The sequence below is a fragment of the Pan paniscus genome, chromosome 6 (genome assembly GCF_029289425.2).
Source record: "Pan paniscus chromosome 6, NHGRI_mPanPan1-v2.0_pri, whole genome shotgun sequence".
In the NCBI taxonomy this organism is placed as follows: domain Eukaryota; kingdom Metazoa; phylum Chordata; class Mammalia; order Primates; family Hominidae; genus Pan; species Pan paniscus.
The window spans coordinates 170,122,531-170,149,158 of NC_073255.2; the positions used below are offsets into that span (position 1 = coordinate 170,122,531).

Here is a 26,628-nt window from a genome sequence, read left to right on the forward strand (position 1 = left end):
AAACCATGCTGTTGTAACTCCTGTAACTTTATAATACATCTTGATAGGAGGTGAAGAGATTCTCTCATCTTGCTATTCAAAATTGTCTTTGTGGCCAGGCATGGTGGCCCACGCCTGTAATCCCAGCACTTTGGGAGGCTGAGGTGGGCAGATCACGTGAGGTCAGGAGATTGACACCATCCTGGCCAACATGGTGAAACTCCATCTCTACTAAAAATACAAAATTAGATGGGTGTGGTGGTGCATGCCTGTAATCCCAGCTAGCTCGGAGGCTGAGGCTGGAGAATCACTTGAACCTTCAATAGCTAATTGATTGAATTTAAGAGAATTATCTTTGCAATGTTGTGTTCTTATCTGTGAACCTAATATTCCTTTCATTTATTAAAATCTTCATTTGTGTCCTTTGATAATGCTTAGCAATATATATAGTCCTTAGAGGTATCATATGTATTTTGTTAGATTTATTTCTGGGTATTTCATTTTTTTGTTGTTGTCTTTTAAAACAGTAGCTATTTATTTATTAAGGTTTCTAGTTACTGGTTGCTGGTGCATAAGGATGTGATGTATTTTTCTTTTTTAATTGACCTTGTATTTCCCTGAACTGATTCCCAATACTGTCTGCCTGGAAAGTGATGACTTCTTTTTTAAGACCTGGCTCAAATTTCATCAACTCTCTGAATGTCCCAGATATTCAGATAGCTAGGTGCTTTTCTTTATGTTTCCATAAGCTCATATGTTTCATTTTAATATAATTCCTTTTGTTTGTGCGGTAGGTCATTGAGGATAGTGGTTGTGTCTTACCTATTTCTGTCTGCCCTGTTCCCAGCATAGTGTAGCTCATACAGTCAGAGTTCACAAATCATTAGCTAAGTGGGTGACTATGTGGAAGACTGTAATACCACTACAGAGAGAAAAAGGTATTTCTTTTGTGGGAGCTTTGTTCTGTTTTTTCTTCTCTGGTTATTTATTTGTTTATTTATTTCTTAATGGCAAGGTTCTCTAGTGTCTAACCTTCCCTTTTCGTAGTAATTAAATGAATGACAATGATAACAATAGCTAATATGTATTGAGCACTTACTATGTCCTGGTACTATTTGAAATATGTTACATTTGTTAGCTTATTTCTTTCAACAACTCCACTTCTGATATTACCATTTTATAACTTTGCATGTTCTGAGGAGTTGGCATATCCCAATAAACAATGATTTGTATATCCCAATATGCAAAAATTTCGTGGAGGTAGGATTTAAAGTTCACTTAAAAGGTTGGAGATATCTTCAACTTGGTCTTTTGTATATAAGATTGAGTAGTAAGCTCTATAATTGCTCTTTCATTGGACTTCACATGAAAAACAATCACATTTTCTTTCTCCATGGTTATGTACTGTTAGAAGTAAAATCTACTTAAGGCATCTCAAGGGTCCAAATCGAAATCTTTGCTAAAAGACATCAGAGGAAAGTGAAGACAAAACAATCTAGTCCTTCAAAACCCCCTGATTTCCTTGGATTTGTTTGTCAGAAGATTTTGCATTTCTATTTTAAGGCAGGTGCAGCTGCTTAGTAATTTAATCCCTACTCAGAATAGATTAATAAATCCAGAGTAAATAACTCTATGGTGACCCATTGCTCTTGGCAGCTCCTGCTATTCCTACTGCACCATCAGACTGGTCTGGTAGCTATAGGCTTGGCTTTTAGGTGAGATATTTGTTTCTTCTTTTGATATGATAACTGAGTATTGCATAAAATAATTAAATTGTCATGACAGGGAATGTCTGCAAATAGGTCTGGCCTTTTGTTTCTTTCTTCAAGGTAAACAGCTGCTGTTGGCTTATGAAAAGCTAAAAATGATCCAACAAGAAGCCTGTATCCGTCACATTGAAATCAGAGACTTGATTAATATTGTAGCCTGTAGCTTTGTGATATGTACGGTTTAAATTAGACCTTTGCAGTCATTGTGCTGGGTTGATGCAAGCACATTAATGACATAATTTCTGGTTGCAGCATCACATTTCTGCAGTCTGTCCTTTGTATTCCACTCACATTAATTGAAGTAATTTTGCCAGTGAAGCGTGTTTCAAACCTCTGCATTTAAATTGAAATTTTAATTCCCTTATTGTCTTGAAAAGACGGCTGAAGATGCCTTGTTACAGGTTTCATTATCACTCAAAACACTCCAGCTGCTGGTTCTAATGTACAAAGAGTGATTAATTCTGGGAAGAATTATTAATGTAAGAATAGCAGCTTCTTCCCAGTGGCATGAGCCAACCAGGAAGGTATTTCATGATAGTTAATATTTTCATAAACTTTTTTTAAGGGAAAATGTGTGTAGAAGTCTGCATCAAACTAAAATTGCACAGATGAGCTTTGAAAACCACTTACACAAGTTCTGATTTATCATCCCATAGAAGTCAATTCATAATTGCATTCAATCAGTGGAAACCAAGCCAGTGCAAATAGTTTTGAAGCACTTTAGCTGACAGTCACAAGGCTTGTGACTAAAATAATTTCATTTCTAAGCCTTCCTGAGATTGTAGAGATTTTGAATGTCTCTTAATCATTTTGTCTGTCTTTATTTATATGCCTTTTAAAAAGAATCCATAGCTGTATAGTCAGATAAGGGTTATTATGATAATTATAATAACAACTTATATTTATATATCTGCCTTCTTCCCAGAGGATCCCAGAGTGCTTTGCTGAGAGAATGGTGTAATGGAATTATTTCACTTACACTGTGTAAATGTGGCCATATCTGGGATAAAGAGATTAGGGCAGCTATTTAATTGAATAGTTTTCTAAGATCTTATGTAATAAAATAAATATATTTGTAGTAATTTTAGTTAACAAGATCCTTTGGAATTGGATAACATGGTGGGTTGTGAATGTCAGCATGGGTCTTAATTTGGGTTAGGTCGTCTGATGCTTGAATCCCAGCTTTGACTCTTAGTAGCTGGATGACTTATGGTTAGTAATTTATCTTTGCTGAAAGCTGGAGTTAAGAATAATATGTATCTCCAAGGGTTGTCGAATGGATTAAGTGAGATATTAAACTGTGTACATAAAGTATATGCAGTATAAAGTTTTTGAAATGTTATTTATAATCGATAAATTTTACTGATATTGTAGGAAATGATATGATGATTGCTTCCATGTTATAATCTCAAAAACTGCCTTCGAGGTGGACTTCTTTTGAGCTAGTAAAAGTTGAAGTAGGGTTGGATTAAGCAGTTTTGATTCCTTTTCTTCTTGGCCTAACATGGATGTACCTAAATGAAAAACCAGCCCACCTTTTTTAAAGGTAAAGGAACTCTTGTGGGTGGATAGGGTTTTTCTCAGAAAGCAATTCTAGTCTTCTCTAACAATTCTGTGTTACATTTCTAGGATTTGGCATGGACAAATTTCAGATTCTGTGTTATCAATTACTTACTTGGCTTACATTAAAAATGTGTTCATAGGGTACCCATTGATTGTATAATTCTGAGCAATGTAATTTGTTGGTAAAGTATCCAAGATGAGCTTGTAAAATCTACTTTTAGGTAAGTAAATATGTTAATCCACTGGGTATCATCACTAGATAAAAGCCAGATCAGTACTGGAAGGTGTTTGTCATCAGAACATTTTAGTGTTAGAAGAGTTGGTGTTAAGCTGTTGTTTCTGTGAGTGCTTAGATAGCAGGACCAGTGGACCAGTGAGGTTGCTTCTATTTGTGTCAGTAAAGCTGTGTCATTAGCAAATAGACTGATCTTATTTTCTCTTCTTTATGCGCAAGGAATGGGTGATCATGCATCCACTGAGAAATGATTAATGTGCAAGCAAGAAAAAAGGGAGCCAAAACATACATACATCCCTTTTATCTGGCTTGAAAGTTTCTGAGATCTCACAGAACTGTTTTTTCTTATTACTCTGGGAAAAGTATCGATGTGAAAGCTCTGTAGATAACAGGAGCTGGAATATTCTAGTGAGCTTATTGGACTAAACCTGAAAGTGGTTCAGTGACTGTAAAACAATGTTCCAGTATTCCGTATGGGTTTTCCACAACATGATAAAAATATATCAGTGATCAATAATGAAATAGCCATTACTAAAACCCATCTGTTCCTAGTGTAGAAGAGCAGCTTGAAAGACTGAGGCCAATATTCTATGCTAATAATTTATCAGGAAAGAATCTGGGACATATTTTGATAAAGAGACAAATGATTGGGTCTTTAACATGTGATAATGCCATTGTTGATAACTTCTGTTGTTTGTATGTGTATGTGTGAAGGTGGCCTTAACCTTGGAGGATATTACTTGCTAGTGGGAAGAGACAGATGGTGAACAAATAGTGTCTCTCATATTATGTTAAGTACTATGGAGAAAACTACAATAACACAGGGAGACTGGGAGTATTGGGATTTGGGGTAGGGGTAGTGTGGTTTGCTATTTAAATAGGGGTGGTCAGCTGTAGCTGCTTTTAGCCGCATTTGGGACCCCCCTTCATTCTTCTCTTGCCTTCAAAAAGATTTAGGAAAAGCTGAAAACAAAATGAGTAATTTTGTTTTTTTATATCTACAATTAAGTGAGTAGGTTTGTGACAGTTTTATTTTTCTCTTATAGAGTAGAAGTGCAGGGCTTTGTGGTAGCTGTTTTTCATGCTGCTCAAGGCCCTTTTTATTTATATTTGTTTTTGAAGGCTGGGGTTTTTAGAAACTAGATTGTTTGATAGGCACCTGGTTATTGTATTAGTTTTCCTTTTTTTTTAAATTTTGCTTTTTTATCTGCTATTCATTTGCCTCTTTTATTTTAAAGCCAATGGAAATTCTGTTTTATTGCACTAAAGCCTACGAGGTTCAGCAATTTCCATTTGGCTTGCTTGGCTATGGGGCAGTGATTCCCACACTGCACATTAGGGGATCTTGCAAGAATTCTAAATTCAGGTCACATCCCAGACCGGTTAAATAAAAGTCTCTAGGGGTGGGCCACTGACTTCAGTTATTGACATTCTCCAGGTAATGCCAATATGCAGGCAGAATTGGAACTATTGGTGTAGGGTATAGCTTGTTCTGTGGAATTCAGCAAAACTTATTGTCCTTGTCTTCATTTAGCAACAGTGGTAAGTAGTTGGAAACCAAGTATTTATGTAAGACACACATCACATGGTGATACTCACATTTATGTAGAAGTTTATTGTTTGAAGTTGCTTTGTGGCCATACTTTATTGTAGTTTTGGGATAAAGCTAATGAGTATTTGGCTTTTATTCTGATTTTATAGTCTGATTATTTGGTCAAATCGGTTTAGTAGTTAAATGAGATGATTTAGTAGTTAACTCACTTAGTTTTTAAATGAGATGATTCTCCATGTTTGGACTGACTTGCACTCTTTAGAACTGTAATTTTGTTGCTCTGATTTGTGCATCTTTGCTGTGGGTCCTGATATGACCTACTGCAGGGATTTAATGGATTGAAATTAGAGAATATGTTTATTAATTTACAAGTGGTGACTATGTATAGTGTGTCATAGTGGAAACAAAGTGGATTTAAAAGCAAGAAGTTCTTAATTCTAGTCTTGATTCAACAACTTACCAGTTCCTTGAGCTTAGATAAATAAATTACATTATCTCTCTGTTTTAGTATCCTTATCTGTAGAACAGATAAACAGATACTTACCTGTCTACTTTATAGAATGGTTATGAGAATAAAAGTGAAATATAGTACAGGAAAAGTGCTTTGTAGGATATAAAGCAGTATAAAAATTTAAAATGGTGTAGGTATCATCGTTGTCATTTCCCCATGCCAGGTAAAAAGAAAATGCAGGAGTCTGGGCTTGTTTACACTGAGCAGCATTTCTATTCTGGTGCTACCATCATTAATGCATACCTGTTTTAATCAGATAAACCAAGTGTGACTGTGTTTGCACACTTGAGTGTACAGGAAGAATGCTCTAAGTCAAGAATAATACCTAAGTCGTTTGCTGCCATCCTCCATCATATTTCTGGTTTCAACCTCACATACGACCTTTCTTGAACAGATTTTTGATTGGTCAGTCTGTGGCCAGATGGGAACTAGATATTTGTGTAAATTGCAGCTGATGACAACCCATGTTGTTGATAGGGGACTTCAGTCTGAACTTGATGATGGTCTGAGAATGCTAATCAGTAGCTTTTGCTTGGCTTGACAAGATAGGAGGAGCTTGTTAAAGAAGTCTATTTTCTCTGAGATTCATCCCAATACTAATTACTTGTGGTTGCCTAGCTCTTGAAATGAAAAAAGCCATATTCCTCTATCATTCCTTTGTGGGATTTTAATAGTTCACGTTAGTAAAGAGCTGTGTAAGTGCTGAGCATTTCTAATGGATTTGGGGCTCTTGCAGAGTGTGGGCGAAATTGTCTTGATTGAAGTGCGAGCCTGAAGTGATTCTGAGACCTCCTTTGCCAACTCTTAAAAGGAGAGTTGTTCTGTAACTTTTTCTTGTCCCAGAGTAACAAATAACATGACATGGTGAGTGACTTTAGGACGCTTGTTAAAAGAGAATGGCTTTTCTAGTGGTCTCTTCTATTGGATTTTGTAGTAGAAACCTAGGTTTTAATGCTGTCTTACAGAGCACTGATGGGAACTGGGAATTGAAGGGACCATGAGGTTAGGAACAAAAGAGGTTTTTTTTCTAAGCTTTCCTATGAGCAGTTTACAATTATCTTTCTCTTACCGTGTTAAGTAGTTTAATTTCATCAGGAAGGTAATTGTGAACAGATCTGTTACAAGGCCTTTTAGAAGAAATAAGGCTCTCAATGTGGAATTATGCATCAGAACCCCTAGAACTATGCATAGTTTAGGACTTGAGATCTACTTCTAGAATTTTATTTTAAAGAAAGAATTAAGAATTATAACTGTTTTGTGTTATAAATATGTATACAAGGATACTTATCACAGTAAGATCTATGAAAGTAAAAAGATTAGCAATGACTTAAATATGGGGAATTGGTTTAAGTCATTGTATAGTCATACTCATGGACTAGTATGAAAATACTAAATATAATGTTTAGGGATAGGCACATGCTCCCAGTGTATTGCCAAATGGAAAAAACATGTTTAAAAACAAGTATTTTTGCAAACACTTTGCATGGAAAAATGATTGGAAAGAACTAGGTTAAAATATTATATATTATTGCATCAGATGAGTGACAATATGATGATCTTTTTCTTTTGTAATTTTCTGTGTTTTTCAAGTTTTCTTGGTTGAGTAGGTATTATTTTTGTAATTTGGGAGAAATGCCAAGCTTAAGAAAAAAATACCATTCTAGGCCTGACTTTTTTTTAATCTGTGAAATTAGGGTGGGACCCCAGTCTTGAAAACCTTTAAAGGTCTCTTTCAATAGAAAGTTCTTAGTTTTCATCTCTCAGATACTGCTGTTCTGTGAGGCTGAGGCTGATAGGGTATGTTAGAAGACTTGGCTGTTGCTACTTTAGGAGGGGAAAAAAAAGATTACTTTCGCTTTAATAAAATATGGGAATTATTTGTGGCAGAATGCACTGATGTTTAAGGGGGAAAAACAAAAAACTAACAACAAAAGAGGGAACCCCGAAGAATGCTTAAGAATAGCTTAATAAAATGGTATGCTTTTAGAACAAGTCCGCATTTCATGGTAGTAATAGGGTGAAATCTTTCATGAAGGAAGAAGTCACATTTGATCCTGTTTTTGAGTTTTATCTTCCAAGATAGATCTGAAGATACTTTAAAGAATAAATTCACAAGTAAAGGGCCTTTTCTTTGACAGCACTTTATCTTGCAGGCCCCCCTCCCTTCATTCACTTATCAATAACTTCATCTAATTTGCCTTATCCTGTAAATTCCATTATCTCCCTGGCAGTCTATTGCATTAAGCCCTTAGTACCTAATATCGCCTCATTTACATTGACATATGCTTGACCTCAGTCCTTCTCCTCTCTTTGTTAATGCACCAACAAGCACTGATATCTCTCTGGAGCATTATCATTTGCTGTTAGCTCAACTAATAACAACCCCTCATTTGAGCTGATGAAGGTTTATTAAATAAAAACATGCAGTAACCCTGGCAGTAATGAAGGGAGAAGGGAGGTAGACAACATCCTTTTTTTAATGGTGAGAGTACACCAAGTCTGCTTTATAGGTATTGGGTTTCCTAAGGGAGATAGGGCACCTGAATGGGTCTGATCAATATTATTTTATCAGGGTGATTTAAGAATGGGCATTTTTGATCGTCTTACTTGATCACTGTTGATTAGCATATAGGCTGAGGAGTTAGGAGAAAAAAGTATTCTTGCTCCAGGCACTTGGCCTTGCTCCTGATGCAGCTGTCTTTGGAACTCTGTCTTCAGTACCAGACTGTCAATAACCCTGCGGCTTTCAGGCAGTGGCAAAGCTTGGCCATAGGGAGCCAGACACATCATCTTAGTCTTCTCCGGTGAAAGTGAAATCAGAGGTTGTTTTTCCCATAGATCCCGCAAGAGTCCCTGAAATCTTCACAATAGCCCTGACCCTTGAATGAATCCCCTTTATTTTCCCTTTCACGTCCCATACTCTTATTCCCCCTGACCACCATTTGTACATGAAGTCCGGTCTACTGGTGTCATGCTGTAAACAAAAGTTACGTGGATGCTGTTATTAGGTTTGTATTAACAGTTGGGAATTTTGGGTTCACTTGCTTGCACATTTATGTCACATACATATATATTGTGGTATATTCTACTAGTAAAATTGTTCCTAGTTTATCGGATGCAGTTAAATACATAGAGTTCTATAAAGGCTACAATGTACTGCAAAGAGTGCTGTGATGTCCCAGATCTATCAAAGCTTTCAGACTTGCTGCTACAGCTGTTAGGTTGGACCATAGGAAATAACCAATATTTGATCATTTTTAACTTGTAAAAACAGTATTTTCTTATGGTTCAAGTTAATAATGTGATAGATACCATGTTTTTTTTTTTTTTTTTTTTTTTTTCCTAAGCTTCATTGTTTGTTTTACTAGTTTCTGTCTGATAAAGATAAAAATTTCCGACTTGGGAAAAATAAGATGTAGCAATGTAGAAATAGTTGGTGAGTGAATGATCTGGGATTCTTGGCTCCTGTGTGATAAATATCTTCGCTGCTTGCTTAGACGTGAGTCGGAATCATTCCACATTCACTGGGAGACCTGGAGGCTTCTTGTGCCCACCCAGGACTCCCTGATCCTGAAGGTGGACACTTGAGGGTGGAGGGCCCTCTAGGGGAGCAGGCCCTAAAACCGCTGGAGGTTGCCTTCCAGCAGTGCAGGGGCAGGCAGCGGCAGGTAGGTGACCTGGGCACTAAGTAAATCTAGGCTTCAGGGCATGTTTCTTTTGTTCATACAGAGATTTTGTGATGTTCTTATTTATTGAATAGTTGAGACTGCTCAAAAAGTTTGTTTAACTGTGTCTTATGTATATGTAGGAAGGGGGAAGGTATCAATTCTCTGGAGTAGCCTAATTTTATATCTTTTTACTGCAACTCCAAGGTAGACCATGGCAACATTTTCAGAATGGTTATGTTGTCTTGCTAGAAAAATGCTTCCTTAAGGGAGATTTACTGACCTAGTGAAAAGTGATAAAACATTTTAGAACCATATAATTTTCAGAGTCCTCAAAGAAATATTTGTTTTGGATTCAACAATGGCAATACATTTGCTTTCCTTAGGGAACAGTGTTGCCAAAATAAGCATTTTCATTAGCTACCAGATGGTTTAGTTATCAGTTTTGTTTTTTGTTTATACACCAGTTTTTCTTCTTTTTTTGGCTTGAACCTTATTTCTATTCACAAACAGTTACTGATGTCGTTTATCTTTGTGTGTCTTACTCACCTCAACTAGAAAAATAAAAAGATCAATAGTTTCTTTTACAACATTTCTTCAACAAAGCAGCTGCTGAGAATGGCCAAGTTTAGTGTTCCTCCAAAATATTTACAGTGGTTCATGTCAGAACACAAAACTAGATCTTTTGACATGATAAGCGTGATTAAGATTGGCTAAAGACAAGCATTAACTAGGAAATAACTATTTCCTGTATTTTACACTAAAATGAAGTTGAGAAATAGACATTGGGAAATAAAATTTAAGGGTATGGTGGTTCCTAATTGCAAAGATTTTCCTTTGTTGTAGACTTATATCTCAACTCAGGCAAATTTTTTTGAATTCTTGATTATATACATTTTAACTGTGTGTTTGAGCTATTCTTTTAGTTATAGAAACATTTTTTAGAATTTTTGTTTTCTTACATGGATAGGTTTCTAATAGCAAAACATGCTTTCCTGTTCAATATCATGTGATAAAACATTTGGAAAAGGTTTGCTTATCTTCATAATCCTAAAGGAAATATTTATTTTCAATTCTAAAACAGATTTCTATTGTCTATCTGAGCAGTTTCCAACTGTGTTGACTAGAACATTAATATTCTATTAGATGGTAATAGGTGTTCGGTGAAAAAATTCACTGGTAGTGATATCTTTTTTCCTCCAAAATGCATTTAAAAATACTTATATCTATCTATATATATGAAGAATTCTAAATACATTTAGGTGACTCATTATTATATAGTAATCTAACTTAAAGAAACTGTGAGATATACCTGATCATTCTAGGAGGTCATATTAGAGATTATTTGGCACATGAATGCGTGGTGTTTGATTTGTGAATAGGGGAATAGACAGCATTTACCAATTCACTGTACCGTGGATGTTGTCTGTTTAGTCTTTCATCTGCTATGTTTTATCCTGTAATTTTAATATATATTTGTGACATTATTCAGTGTTGCGTGTCACACTTATGAACCTGTTTTTTTTTATAATTTCTTATAGCAGCTACCTACCCTGTGAGACTGTCTTGTTGCTGTCTACATTAATCCAACTGTGTCTCTTTAATTTCTGTTAATCTTTCATCAGTGTGTTATTTAAAAGGTACTCTGTAGTCATTACATTTGGAAAAGTGCAGTAATTTATACAATGACCACTTCCCATACATTAAAACAATCTTTTTATCATTAATTATGCACATTCCTAAATACAGATGATTATTTTATTATTTCTAGTAAATCTCAAATCTTAGTAAATACCTGGAAACCGTACCTCCCCAGTACAACAGAATTGACTGTCAGCGGTAGTCTGTTGGGTTGACTGCTGCCTCACTAACTTTTCCTTTGTGTGTAAACTTTATGGTTCAAACTCCTTAAAACCAGATAAGATTAATGTTAGGGCTGGGCGCAGTGGCTCATGCCTGTAATCCCAGCACTTTGAGAGGCCAAGGTGGGTGGATCACAAGGTCAGGAGTTTGAGACCAGCCTGGCCAACATGGTGAAACTCTGTCTTTACTAAAGATACAAAAAATTAGCTGGGCATGGGGGCAGGCATCTGTAATCCCAGCTCCTCGGGAGGCTGAGGCAGGAGAATCACTTGAACTTAGGAGGTGGAGGTTGCAGTGAGCCATGATTGTGCCATTGCACTCTAGCCTGGGCAACACGGCAAGACTCCATCTCAAAAAAACAAAAAAAAGATAAATGTTAGGTTTCTAAACGTATATTCTAGAGAGCAAATGTTGCATTGACAACTATTTTCTTTAAATTGGTTTGAGTACCACTTAGTATGGTTAGAGTAAGGGAAGACAGTGGCCTTGTCCAGCTTCCATAATTATAGCTTTATAAATAGACTATGAATAAGTGAAGGCCAGAAAATAAAACACAGTGTTTTCTTATAGAAATAAGAGACTATTCTCTTTTCTCTTTTGTGGTAAGGTTTTCAAATTTTTGAAGTTCTGAGACTACCTTTGATAATATATGTTATTATGTTATCTTGTATTTTGGGTCAAGGAAATATATTCAAAGTTTGTCATTTAAACAGTTACAATGGCTCAAAGAAGGAAGGAACACTTACTGAAATTGCTTCACTAAAACATGTTGGGAATACTCTCTGAGGTTTCTTTACTCATGGAATTAGTAGGTACTGTTAAAAATAATTTCAGTGAGCACTCAGGAGCTGCCAGGCACTGCGCTAAGTGTTTTACCTGAATTTTTACTTTTAATTTAATTAGGTGACTTTGAAAGTTGACACTTGTCATAAAATTCTGTATTTGGAACATGTACTGTTTGGGTTAAAAATCTTCATGTACATTCCTACAAACAAATCAAGTGTGGATGTGCAGTGGGTGGTTTTTAAGCTTAAATATCTCAGCTGGATTTAATTACCTTAAGGGATAAGGCTACGTGATGGGCCAGTGGTTTACCAAATTATTTTTCATTTTCTGGATCTCAGTGTCACTGAAAGTTAATGCATCCTCTTTCTCTGCTAGAGACCTGAGTTAAAATCCATTTTAGGGCATAAGTATAAATGAATTTGTTGTTGTTTTTTCCTCCTTGGGGACACTGTGGTCATTTTGTGAGGCTGCCTTTCCATTTGGAATTGCTGGCAGCTTGCTCTGGGCCCAGGGGCTCTCATAGCAGGGGCAGTTGCAAGTCAGCGTGAAAATGAATTGGTAGGCTTCAGAGGGCAGAGCTGGCCCAGGGCTTGTCACTCTCCCATTCCTTGATTCTTTCTTGCTTAACTTAAGGAAACTTATTTGCTACTGACATTTGATTATAGCACATCACAAAACAAGTGATGTGGTTGTGGATAAGCCATCACATTTTCTTTACCATTTCAGGCTGGTTTATATTTGGCAGCTACAAAGGTTTCTCTGTTCACTGTCCACAGACTCCTAGATGACTCCTTAGACTGCTGTAGTTGTGTGATCAACATTTTTGATCACCAATGTGTTTCATGGCTTTAATTACCTATTGTTTTAGTGTAAATGGTTCATTCTTTAGGAGCGTGTTTGTATCCATAATTACATTTAAGGGTTTTACCCTGAAGTATTATTAGTTATTTCCTTTATCTGTACCTATTAGGAATATTTAGTATAACCTAAGCAGGGAATAATACGCATAGCATTTCATCCCTGAGGGAGCTCATTTGTGTTCTTTCCCTCTAAGCTCATCCTGTCATTTCTATTTTCTCTCAAAGAATAGCACCTAGAGTATGCTCTTTAAGTTTTCTTTGAAAAGATACAAGATCTTTATACATAAAAACAAACATAATTTTGTGTACATGAATAAATGGGATCATATCATGCATGCTGTCTTTTTTTTTTTCCCTTTGCAGATGTCACTTTGAGTTTCAAAGTGAGTTGGTTGCTCCAGGTTCCCTGAATCCTTCATGTTCTCCATTTATTGTAGGCATTCCTATACCAGTTTGATTTATCCAGTCCTTTTGTCTTGAAAATCTCCCAAACCACTTTGCACCGGGAGTATCTTCCTCTTCATGTTTTGTCTTCCAGTCACCATTCATATCCCGTTTCTTCTATCAAACTGAATTAGGACAAGGAGAGGTGATGACTACTATTGTCCATTTGTAGCATTCATGTAAAAAAATGTATTTACCTCTGTGTGATGTGTATTTGAAAAAGAGTGAGAGAGAGCCCGACTCTTGGTAAGCACAAAGAGTCATGATTGCTGTGAGAACAAGTTCTTTTTAAAACATTTACATAGTGTGCCTTTTTTTAAAGCCTTAGTTTAAAAAAGCTAACTTTGAGTAAAAGTTGATTAAACCATTAGTACATGGGATTCTTGTGAGAATGTGAATGATAGTATCATTTAAATACGGAGATCTTTTTACACGTGTCCATTGACAGATGTGTGTGGGCATAAATAGTTTGCTATGGTGGTGTGTATGCTTTCATGTTTATCTTTGTCTAGATTGTTTTATCATTACCTAAGGTGAGAAAAACTCTCCCCTAGCCACATTATACTCTACAAAGTCTTTTATATGCTGATAAAGTTCTCGTAAGCTCCCTTTTGTTAGTATCTTTTTAAGACGTCTTTCTTATTTATAATATTGCCAGGTTATTAAGTTGTACTTAATTGTCTTTCATTTTTTTCTCTTTTCAGGTGTCAGCAGTTGAGTCTTTGGAGGGCCCCCTGCTCCAGGTGGAAGGACTGAGTGACCTTCGACTAGAGCTTCACAGCAAGAAGATGAACCTCCACTTGGTTCTCATAGATGAACTACACCGGCACCTGTACATCAAATCGACTAGCCGAGTTGTGCAGCGTAACAAGGAAAAAGGGAAAATCAGGTTAAAGAGGCTCTTTGCTATAAGTGTCTTGTGGCAGTGTAGGATTGGAAGGAATATTTTTTGTTTCCCAGAATGTTGTTGTAATTTATTTTACTTTTCCTTTAATGGACTGTCTCTGAAACTTGAAGATGGTTTTATAATAGCAAATACTCCATGTTCTGAGAGGCTGACATTTGAAGTTTGTTCATTCATTCATTCTACATTTATTATGGTCCTTTTCTGTAAGGATATATAAGAAGCATTTACTGTGGGTCTCATATTCTGGATCAGAGACATTGGTACATCTCAGAAGGAAGTAGAAAAATTCTTAAATTGGACTGTGAAGTCAGCCTAATTAAGAAATGTAGATATATTGGCTGGGTGCAGTGGCTTATGCTTGTAATCCCAGCACTATGAGAGGCTGAGGTGGAAGGATTGCATGAGCCCAAGAGTTCAAGACCAGCATGGACAACAGAGCAAGACTCTGTCTCTACAAAAAAAGGGCCAAAATTAGCTGGGTATAGTGATGTGCACCTGTAATCTCAACTACTCCAGAGGCTGAGATGACAGGATGGCTTGAGCCCAGGAGTTTGAGCTTCAGTGAGCTATGATTTCTCCACTGTACTCTAGCCTGAGCAACAGCGAGGAGACCTGGTCTCTTAAAAAAAAAAAGACAAAAAGAAATATAGATGTATTGACTGAATGATAAGATTCTTTATTAGTTAGGGTTATGTTCAGCTTTAGGTTGTCCTTTTTCTGGAATAGTTTAGGAAAGGTTCAGAGAGAACGCTTTTATTTCTTGGTTGGTTGTAGCATAGCCCTATATTTAATGGCCTGGGTAGTCTCAAGAAATTCATTAGGTTAGTAGAGGCCTGGTAGGGAATAAGACTAGATCTTAAGATGGTAGAATATTGGAATTTTTAACATATGTTAGATAGCTGTGCATAGTACATGTCCTTCCAATATTCCTTTAGAATAGACAGATCTTTTCAGAGGGCATTTCAGCACTATCTACTGAAATATACATGTTCATGCTTCTTCATTCAGATATAGACAAGAAGAGCACTGGAAGCAGTGCACGCTGGGAATGAAGTCTTTCAAGTCTTATCCTGTTTGAACAAAAAATGCCAAATTTGCTTGTGATGCTTCAGTTTAATCAGAGATCCTGACAGAGAAAGAGAGGTTTCTACCTCTTTTCAGCAGATGGGCACTAGAAAAACTTCTGCCAGGCGCACAGATTTGATATGTACCTGAGACATAACTTCAAGACTAGCTCTGAATAGGGTATCTGTCAGTACCTCAGCAGAGAGTGAAGTGGTGAATAGGGGAAGTGCTAAGGAATTCTTTCAACAATGCCTGCTGATAAATAGCAGATCTGAAGAGATTTCTTCCCATACAAAGTTAAGTAATAAAATCACTATGGTCCTGTGAAAATATTCTGTATTATAAGGGAAAATGAGCATTACTTTGAGGTCTCAGAGGAAGAACATTTATTTTTAAAAAATTTATGTAAAGCAAGCAAGAAACATTTAAGAGACTTAAGCTCAAGGTTTCTCAAAAAATACAAGAAACACGATGTAGTAGATTATTCAGAATAATCACTCATTTCCCTTCTACTTTTGTGGGAGAGGAGTATTTCCTACCCTTTTTGTTGGGGCCTTGGCTTTTGCCATCATTAGGGTACATGACACAAGCAGGGGCTTCAAACGTGCTTATGCTGTTGAGTGTGGCCTTTCGTGCCACTGCCATTGCCTTGCTGTCGGTCCCAGGAGAAGGGTAAGAGACACATGGAACTGACTGAAGATCAGCAGACCTGCCTAGCCTGCATCAACCAACCACCAAAATGTATGCTTATTGTTGAACATTATTGAGATTTTGTGGTTGTATGCAGTAAGCGCATAGCTTCCATGAAAACAGTAACCGGGAGCTACAAGAACAGAGTGAGGAGAGATGCTAACAGAGCTAACTAAAACATGAATAAAATGTAAGGAAACCAAAATGAAGTAGGGAAATTTAAGTCTTTAAAGCTTCAGAGAGAAGATCTGAATCACTGATGTGGAGGGAAAAACTTTTCTTGATGAAGAGGAAAAAGACAAGATGCCAAAAGGAAGAGGATAAATATGAAAGATGAACAGTGGTCAATCCAGTGATTTTAGGGTTTCCAGAGAATCACACTAAAATGATAGTGTTTGGGGCTGAATTATGTTCCCCCTAAAATTCATATATTGAAACCCTAATCCCTGGTACCTCAGAATATGACTGTATTTGGAAATAGGATCTTTTAGAAAGTAACTAAGTTGAAATGAGGTCATTTGTGTGGGCTCTAATCCAGTAGGACTGATGTCCTTATAAAAACAAATTTGACACACTTGGAGGGAAGACCATGTGAAGACACAGGGGGAAGATGGTCACCTACAAGTGAAGGAGAGAGGCCTCAGAAGAAACCAACTACGCCCACACCTTGATCACAGACTTCCAGCCTGCAGAACTGTGAGAAAGTAAATTTCTGTTGTCTAAGCTATCCAGTCTGTGTTACTTTATTATGGCAGTGGGAGGGAACTCAGACAGAGGGGATCAGAAGCAATAATTAGAGTATAAATAAAAAAACCTACTTAAACAGGAAAACAAGACCTTGGTCTGCAAGTTGAAAGAATTTAAGGTAAAATTAATAAAAAAAGTTACTCTTAGATATAATCTGGAAATTTTTATGATTTTCAAAAACAAATTTTATAAATACCAGGAAGAAATATTATGTGATCTGAAGTGATAGAGATAATTATTTGCCCACCCAATGTCCATTCTTCCCTTCATTTTTAATGACAATCTTTATTTCGTTCCTGGTGGCTATAGGCCCAGCTAAAAGGCTGCATTTTCCATCTTCCCATATAGCTAGAGGGTGTTTAGTGGGACTTCATTTTGCAAGCTGTTGAATGGGGAGGTCATTAATTTTTTAAAGATACCAATTAAACTGGTATGCTCACTCTTTTACCCTTCATTTGCCTTTCTTTACTTTCTATCTGGGACATAGATTGGTGCCATCAAGCCGTCCTAGACACAAGGTGACCTTGAGGATAGAAGCCACATCTGAAACTCCATGATCACCTTGAACTTCTTTTCTAGCCCTGGGTGGGGTGCCTCTTTAATGTGAGAGGAAGTCTTTGTTTTACTCAGACCACTATTATTTGGTCTTCTTTTTATACACTTAAAACCAGTTCAGTTACACAGAAAGGAGCAAAAATCAGGCTCACCAGGATTTGCTGAATACTAAATGCCAGAAGACAATAGAACAAAATCTATAAAGTTGAATGGAGAAGAGTTGGGACCAAAGACTTTTCTAGCCAGCCAAGGGGACATTGATATGCATAGGTGGCCAAGAGATATTCTCAGATATGAATTTATAATAAAAAAAATTAGTATTCTTTTTCCGAGCAAAATTCTCAGAGATAAATTGTGAGACATACAACCAGAGAACAATAAAGTTGTAGGTAGTTTGAAACAACTTTGAGGGCCACATACCATTAAATAGGTACATGTATATATATGTAAGTAACTGACAAATATGTTTTTACAAGATTGAGAATATCAGCTAAAAACCATTGTGGAAAAAAAGGTCAGCCGGGCGTGGAGGCTCACGCCTGTAATCCCAGCACTTTGGGAAGCCGAGGTGGGAGGATCATTTGAGGTCAGGAGTTTGAGACCAGCCTGGTCAACGTGGTAAAACCTCATCTCTACTGAAAGTGTAAAAGTTAGCCAGGCATGGTGGTACGTGCCTGTAGTCCCAGCTACTCAGGAGGCTGTGGCAGGAGACTCACTTGAACCCAGGAAGTGGAAGTTGCAGTGAGCCGAGATCACACCACTGCATTCCAGCCTGGGTGACAGAACAAGACTCCATCTCAAAAAACAAACAAACAAAGTCTATGTAGTCAAGGAGTACTCTCTAACAGTAAACAGAATTTATATCCCTTTTTACTCAGTTAATAGTGACTAGGAAATTTGGATAGGTAGGAGAAAGGAATGCTGAATTCTTGCTTAAGATGAGTGTGAAGTTTTGTTTTCGACTTTAATAATTAGAGAAAATGTTTTAATTTTGTTTTTACTAATCTAGATATGTATATTTAAAGATTTTTATATTTAAAAATCAATAGAGAAGACAAAAATATTCTCTATTACAAAGGATATTGTACTGCAGCCCTCCTTTGTCAGCAGGGGATATGTTCCAAGACCCACAGTAGGTACCTGAAACTGCAGATAGTGCTGAACCCTGAATCTACCTGCACAGTAAATCCTCACTTAATGCCCTCAATAGGCACTTGGAAACTGTGACTTTAAGTGAAATGAAGCTGTAACTTTAAGTGAAATGACGTACAGAAGGTCCTAGAATAACATTGTGTCCTTCAAGGTCCTCTGCTGATGAGAGAAAAAAAAATCGTTTCATTATATGCCAAGATTCTTGATTGCAAATAGAGGAAATCAGTCTGGGTAACTAAAACAGGAAAAGAATTTATTGGAAAGTTATCAGGTTGTTCACAGAATCTATGGGAAGTCTGTATAATCAGGCTCTAAAGCCCAGTAGGAACCAACGGAGATTAAGCAGCTGAGCACACACAGTCTTAGACGAGCCACAGGAAGGGTCTGTTTGGGTTGCTATTTTTGCTGGCACCATGCCCACAATAGCTGGATTTTAAACTCCTCTGTAAATGATCTCTAAATGTCCCTGCATCTTTCCTTTATCTCTTCAAGATTCAAACTTCTGGACTCAGGCATCCAGTTTGCTGAGCCTGGGTAATGCCTGGACTCCTTCAGCTTCCATAGTAGGAAGTGGGGCCTTCTTTTTGCTTTGATGCAGTCAGTGGGGATGGACTGTTCAGATGTTTGGTACCCAAGACAAATACCCAACAAATTTCTACTGCAAGAGAAAACAAAGGAAATCACATGAAGGCACTTACGTATAAAGAAGACCAGATGTTTTTGAAGTAGAAGATAGGCAGTAGAATTGACAAATGAAAGAAAGGTACATGCTCACATACAAAAAATAATAAAAATTTTACTTGGAGGAAATGAAACAAATAAATGGTGAGACTGTCCTTGTTCTTAGCTCATGAAGATGTCAGTTCCAGTTGAAAATTTTGAAACTGTCAAATGAAATCTAAAGTTCACATGGATGAATACATGCGTAAGAATTGTTTAAAAGAATTGTGAAGGGAGGTTATGAGGGGGGCATTTCTTATGTGATATCAAAGCATATTGTAAAGCTGTTTTAGTCAAAACAGTACAGACATGCAAAAATAAATTTTTTTAAAGAAAACAGTGCAGACATGAAGTAGAAAATCAGATGGGTGAGACAAAATAGAGTTGAGAAATAGACCCCAGGATCTATAGACTTTAGTATTTTGAACAATAGTTCAGCTGGGGGGTAATGAAGGCTATTTAATATATAGTATTCAGACAATTGACTGTTGATTTGAAGAAAATAAATTTAGGTGTCTACCTCTTATGTACAAATGATTCAGCCAGATTTAAAAATCACATAGCACTGTATTAGCATTAGGAAAACGTGTAGGAGGATATGTGTGGAGGAGCCTTTTTCAAGCATATCAGAAGACATAAAGAAATATATTAAATGGTTTAACCATTAAAAAACCCAAAACTTATCTTCAGGAAAACGGAGTCAAAGGATAAACTATACTCTGAGGAAATATATGTATGTCATATAACGCTTTAATATCTAAAGCATGCAGATATTTGTAAGCTTAGTAAAGCGGGATATAGACTGTTCATAGATTAAAAATACAAATGGCTAATAAATATAAGATTGTTCAATATCATGAGTAGTCAGAGAAATACACATTTGAAAAATTAAATGCAGTTTTTTGTTCATAAGATGATCAAAATCAAAGACATTGATAGCATGTTATGATAGCAAAGATGGCGGAAATGCGTAGCTTTCTCTTGATGGTGGAATAACCAATATGCCTTTTTGGAAAATAAATTTGCATATTCTTTGTCCAGAGAATTTTGTTTCTAGGTCTACATCCTACAAAAACAGTACCAGTTCATAAAAATATATGTAACAAGATATTCATTGTGACATTGTTGGTAAGAAGAACAAAAATATGCAGCTTAAATGTTCATCAAGAGGAGTATGGTATATTGGTACCATGTAATTACAGAATTTCAGTGATAATGATCTCTATGTGCTGATATAGAAAGGTTTCTAAGGTGCATTTTTGGGTCCCAAAAGCAAGTTGAAAAATAGCATAGATAGTATGAACCTATTTGTGAAAGATTGAAAGGATAGAAACTTAAATATGTATACTTTATATATTGGTATAAATATTTGTATGTGTATAGAAAATGTCAGATAATGTCAAAACACTGATAAAAGGAATTACTTGTGAGAAATGGAAATGTGAGGTGGGGAATAGGGAGGTAGAAATTCTTTTATTTCCTGTGTACATCATGAGCATGTTTTTTAAAAATAATAATACAATTACTGATGATCCTTTTGAAGATTTTTAAAAATGAAATGGGAAAATGTTTAGATTATACCCTTGAAGGGAAAAACTAGAATTCAGATCTATGCAGGATGATCAAAGAATGTTGAAAAAGGAGCATGTGTGCCATTTTTGTGTTGTGTGACGTGGGGGGTGGATGGACAGACACTCATTTTTAAATTTTTTTTCAAGCAGTCCTTGTACCTCAGCCTCCTAAGTAACTGGCATACCACTGTGCTTGGCCTTGATGCTCCTTTCTGTAAGATGTTTTGGAAGGCAGTATACCAAAATGATGTGAATGGATTATTTTTTTAAAAAATATTTTCAAGAAAGAATTTACACCTTTATAATCGGATAAAATTAGTAAAAAGTTGTTTAAAAATAATTCTTTTATTTATTGCATGATCCTGGATAATACTCGGTTTAACCTTGCTTCCTCAGCCATCCTGGGACATCGTCTAGCTCATGGAAGAGAAAATTTGGTGTCCATATTTGTCTCTGGGCATGTAAAGAATGTTCTTCACTGCATTGTATTCATTCCCTAACTATTTTGTCTTTTAAAGATTTTTTTTCTGTTTATATATGTTGGTTTTCTTTTTATCTTTCAGTTCTTGTTTTTTTTTTTTTTTTTCCCTCTTTGCTTAGATTTTAAATTTTTAGCCTCACTTTATTTTCTGTTACCATGTCTTCACCCTTGGTCTGTCATTTGAAACGATGGCTCTTTTTTACTTTTATACCCTTTAAATCATTCTTATTCTTTCTGAGTGTTCCAACAGATCTTAGAACTATTGAGAATTACTATGCCAGCCATTCCTGTTTCATTATTTGGTGAAATCTTACTAAGGGCACGTTATCTTTGACAGATATTTCTTAGCTCAGTTTGATTTAACAAAATTTTATGAGCACTTGCTCTTTGACAAGTACTGTGCCAGCTGTTCTGGCTATATAAGTGAATATATCAGTTATTCGATTTACAACTTAAAGTTCAACTCACCTCTGTCAGTTTTTAGTTTCACAAAATCAGCCAAATGAGTTGCAGTTGTAAATTTTGGACATAGTTGAACCCATTTATTGTGAAGTGAAGGAACAGAAATATGTTATACTTAAAAAGTAGATGTTTAATAAGCTGTCAGCACTTCTAACCCCTCTTAAAAAACTGTTTTCGTATCATGAAATCTTGAAATCTAACATTTAGAAGCAGAGCTTTACTAGTTGGATGTTGGTTAATGGCCAGGAAGTCCTTGAGGTTACAGTGGCAGTGGTTGTTGCTTGTTTTGGGTTTAATTTGTTGTATACTTTTCCTGTCCTCTACCATGTTGCTATTAATTGGCAAAATGCATTCAGTCACAATATATAATTGGTAATTTTGGGGGGACCGTTTTATACTAGCAGGGATTACTGTACATCAGCTGTCTTTTGATCTCAGCTATGAATGATTCTGAATGGATTTAAAATAAAAATTTGTAATCATGTATTTAAAATGAAAAATAACTGTCAGTATTTCCAAAATAACGTTATAATTTTTATTTTATTTTTTGTTTTCAAAAAATACTTTCTCTGAGGGATTAAAAACCCGTTGAAGGTATTAATTAATTAATCCCTTCTCAGCTTTATCTCTGATATATGGTGAGAAGAGGTCTTTTTTTCCGTTGTGAAATGGAAACTGAGGTCCATACTACTTAATGCGATATTCTACAATAGCACCTACCTTATGCTGAGCTTCATTCATGTCTGTAGTCACAAAGTGAGTGGGTGTGCCCCCTTTCTCTGGAACTTTTGAGACTAAGTCCTTTCATAAAACAGCAGGAGAAAAACTAAAGTCATTTCCAGAGTTACTTGCCTTTGGGTTAGTGCTCACAAAGGAGAAAATTGAAGCTTAAGGGAAAATTTTAGAGAGAGAGATGAGTGTATGAAAATAGTTTTGCAGTAAATTGACTTTCTAAAAGTTTATTGATGGAGTTTGAGGGCCCTTCTGGCTCTGATAATAAAATCAGCAGGTTATGTTTTTCAGAGTTGAAATGGCAAGCTGTTTATCACCCTAAATTTAACTGAAATATGTTTTTAGGTTAAAACTGAGAAAATAATTGTAGGATTTAATCTAGAGTGATGTGCATGTACATCTGTGTTCATAGAAGTGTGTACTATGATAAATACACATATAAAAATATCAGTGTGCACACACATAGTAACAACTGTTTCATCATTAGGTGTGGCAGGCAGTATTCCAGCTATATAATTGAATTTTCCTGCTGATTGATACCTTAATTTATCTGTACTTTAAAAGTAATTCCTCCACTTTGTTCTAGAAATATTTAAATATTTAGACAATGTATTATATTTTTCCTGTCATTTAAAGTTGAAGTTTTTTTTACTCTGTAGCAGTACCATAAACCTGTGTCTTTTTTTATAATTAAAACATTTTTATTTTACTTTATTCATTTGTCCATTGAAGCATTTTATTTGTAAATATGTATTACATCCATAGATGAAGAACCCCAGGATTTTCTCTCCTGTGTGTTTTTGTGTTGCTTCTTCATGGTCCATGATGTGAGCTGAGTCAGTACAATGAAACCAAACTGGTGGGATGGGAGCAGATTAGTCTGTGATTTTTCTAGATTTTTCTAGATCTTTGAGTTGGACATCAAATCTGGGGCTGATCACACTTGCTCACAACAACTTGTTCACACTGTGAGGTTCCCAATAATTTTCCCAGATCTGTGATCATCAGTGATTTCAAATTCGCTCATGTGCCCATGCTTTGTCATCACAGTTGATGAAGACACCAGACAGTGACTTTGGAGCAAGGTCTAATAAGAACCAGGTGTTTACCTCTCTTTTCGGTATTGTCGATGCTCTGGAAAGCAGCAAACAGGACATTTATGCATACCATTAGGGTGGCACGGAAAGATGGTGGAAAGAGCTCTTTGTGTCTTTGGGCATCTGTATCCAGGGCCTAGGGGGACCTGTGAAGTGTTTTGTAATTGTGAGTAAAATGCAGGTGAAAGAGGATGACATCATTGAGAGGAAAAAAATGAGAAGACAAAAGAAGTCATAAAACATGAAAGAATGGACAAATCTATTATCTAATTTATTTTATAAATAGATAAACCATTATGAAAAGTTATTGGATTTGAGGACTGTTGGATTTTCTTAAGATAGTTTAGGCTAGGAACTTACAGGTTTATATTGGTAGAAAAGAGTTGTTGGGAGGATGCCAGTTCAATTCCTGGTAAATGCTTTCTGTTACTTTAATATCTTATACTCCACTTTTCACATTAGCTTGTGAGTGATTTTAACAATTGGAAATATGCTGTTTGGTTTAGTTCATATCTTAGTCATACTCACATTCTCAGCACTGAGCACAGTGCCAAGCACATAATGGATGCTGAAGAATTGTTCGAGTAATGATTCCCTGTTTCCCTGTAACAAGTCAAAAGGGAGACGTTAATGACTGTCATAGTGATCCTCAAGGCCTAGGACAGTGGCTCCTACATTATTTGTACTCAGTGAAAAGAATAAAACCTTATGTGATAATTTCACTCTTTAACACAGTGCGAAATTATCACTTGAACCCGAATTATCACTTAACAAACTTTATTTTTCAAAGATCTCTGAAAAAACATGTTTGTTTTTTATTGGATTATAAATACACACATACCTAGCACATTTGTTCCAAAAGGAGTGTGTGAAGGAGATGGGGATATATTGCTGTGGTGGGGGCAGATGTTGTTCCCAATTGCACACATCCTTCCTTCCTTCCATTTGAAGAAATCTTTCCTATGGGCGTGGTCTCTTCCCTGCTTCCCCTTTGCCTGCTCTAGCCACTGCTACTGATGATGTATTTCAGTACTAAAAAGTGAGAATTATGGCTTCCAACTTCCCTACCCTTGGATTTGGCTTCGAGGGGCTCTTCTGTTGTAGATAGTGTGCGAGATGATTCCATTTCTTGAGAGCAGGGCATAGGGTTTAGTTGGCTTGGCATAGCCTGCATTCTTTCACTTAACAGGTATTTTGAGATGGGAATTAATTGGAAATTTTGTTTTTTATAGTTTTCGTGATTTAAAATTAATGTGTTTATTTTGAAGGAAGTTGATTTATGCATTTATTTAAAGTTTATTAGTTTATTTAAAGTTAATCATTAAGATGAGGGGCTTGGCCTTCTTAGGAAAGGTGAAATGGGTAAATACTGAATTAACCTGTTTGAGATCCTTAAATCATTTTAATTGTTGTGATTGTCCACGTCATGAAGTTTATGAGTCTCTTTTAAAGAAAACTGAATGTAGTAAACTTCCGGCATATGTCAAAAACTATAGCCTGAAAAACACAAGTAAACACTAGTTAAACCTTTATTCAGTATCATGGCATGTTGTCATTTGATCTTTCTTTGTTGATAAATTAATATTTAATACAGATACAAAGGAGGACAGTGAAATTGCCTGGCATAGTGTTATTACAAGGTGGTTATCCAGTTGATCCAGAATACACTACACTGATTTTTTAAACAGCATTGAATGAAATGACAAAATAAAAATTTAAGTACTTGGAACCCTTACAATACATTTTTATACCCCTGTCTGTGACAGTCACCTCTTTATTGGAAATATACTGGGGAGATCCAGTTCCAGTGTAAAGAGGGCTCATGACAAAAACAAAAGTGGTAAGGGTGGGGCTGTAGTGGGAGGACTTTAGTTGGTTTTGAAGAAAGTGGTAACTAGTGCTTCTTTTCCCGTTCAGCTCCCTCGTGAAAGATGCTTCTGTTCCTCTGATTGATGTTACAAACCTCCCTACTCCTCGAAAATTCCTTGATACCTCTCACTATTCTACTGCTGGAAGCTCAAGTGGTAAGTATTTAATTCTTCAGCCACTAAGCTTTTTAGTATGCCTTAGTTCCTAGGTAGAGATCTGGAGGAGCTTTTTGGGGGCTGAGCTAAGTTGGGCTGGGCTAGGTGGGCCTGAGCTAAGTGTGTTGGAACCTGTGATGAGCCCTTTGCAACCTTCAGAGCAAATAAGATGTACAGTGATTTATTGGGCTGTTGCATTATCAGGGTTGAAAAGTGGCAGCTGAACCTGGCCTGCCTGCTGAATCCAGCTGCATCTGTGTTTTGTTTGACCAGCACTGTTTTTCTTTCTTTCTTTTTTTTTTTTGAGACGGAGTCTCGCTCTGTTGCCCAGGCTGGAGTGTAGTGGCACGATTTTGGCTCTCTGCAACCTCTGCCTCCTGGGTTCAAGGGATTCTCCTGCCTTGGCCTCAAGAGAAGCTGGGATTACAGGTGCCTGCCACCATGCCCAGCTAATTTTTGTATTTTTAGTAGAGACAGGGTTTCACCATGTTGGCCAGGCTGGTCTCAAACTCCTGACCTCCCAAAGTGCTGGCATTACAGGCGTGAGCCACCACACCCGGGCGACCAGCACTGTTTTTCTAAAGTTGAGTTTGGATGCTTTTTGATAGAGCATATGCTTTCCATTGTGCTATAATCTTTACTACTCCTAGTAGCTTTTACTTATTTATCTCATGTATTGCATTCAATGTCTGGTCCTGGGAGCTTTTGAGTGTGTGACCTCTGTCCTATGCCCTCTCCACTCCTAAATGTGCATGCATCCACGTGTGCACTCATAGTCATACCTGTAACACACTTTGAGGAAATATCTACAAACTTATCTTTTCTTCTTTGGAGATATCCAGTATCCTATTGAATAAGACAAAGCCATTTTGGGGTTATGTTTAAGGTTGAGGGCAGGAGGGTATACTTTGGATGCAAAGATTTAGGGGAATCTTGTGGATTGCCTTAGGCTTGCCTTTGCAGAGGGTTCAGCTCAACTGGGCTTGGAGAGCTTCTGGGCCTCTGCAGAGAGTTTCTCTGCTATTGTAACTGGGTTGGGGAAGAAGACTCTATGTCTTTTGTGGGATGCCTCGCAGGTGCCTTCTTGTGGCAGCCAAAATCTTCATTGCCTTTTAACGAAATTGTAATGTTTATTATCATTGTCTTTTCAGATAAAAATTAGTTCTTATAGTTCTTATTAGTGCTGTAGAGCTTGAAA

General features: G+C 36.5%; 1 protein-coding gene across 2 annotated transcripts in view; it reads left to right on the forward strand.

Moving 5' to 3' along the window:
* Nucleotides 1-26,628, forward strand: part of EXOC4 (exocyst complex component 4) — an 804,494-nt gene that overhangs the window by 38,932 nt on the left and 738,934 nt on the right. For both annotated transcript variants that reach the window (XM_003813456.3, XM_063606101.1), the window contains exons 4-5: nucleotides 13,932-14,116; nucleotides 25,324-25,430. In XM_003813456.3, the coding sequence (XP_003813504.2) occupies nucleotides 13,932-14,116; nucleotides 25,324-25,430 (292 nt within the window). The remainder of the gene's footprint in view (nucleotides 1-13,931; nucleotides 14,117-25,323; nucleotides 25,431-26,628) is intronic.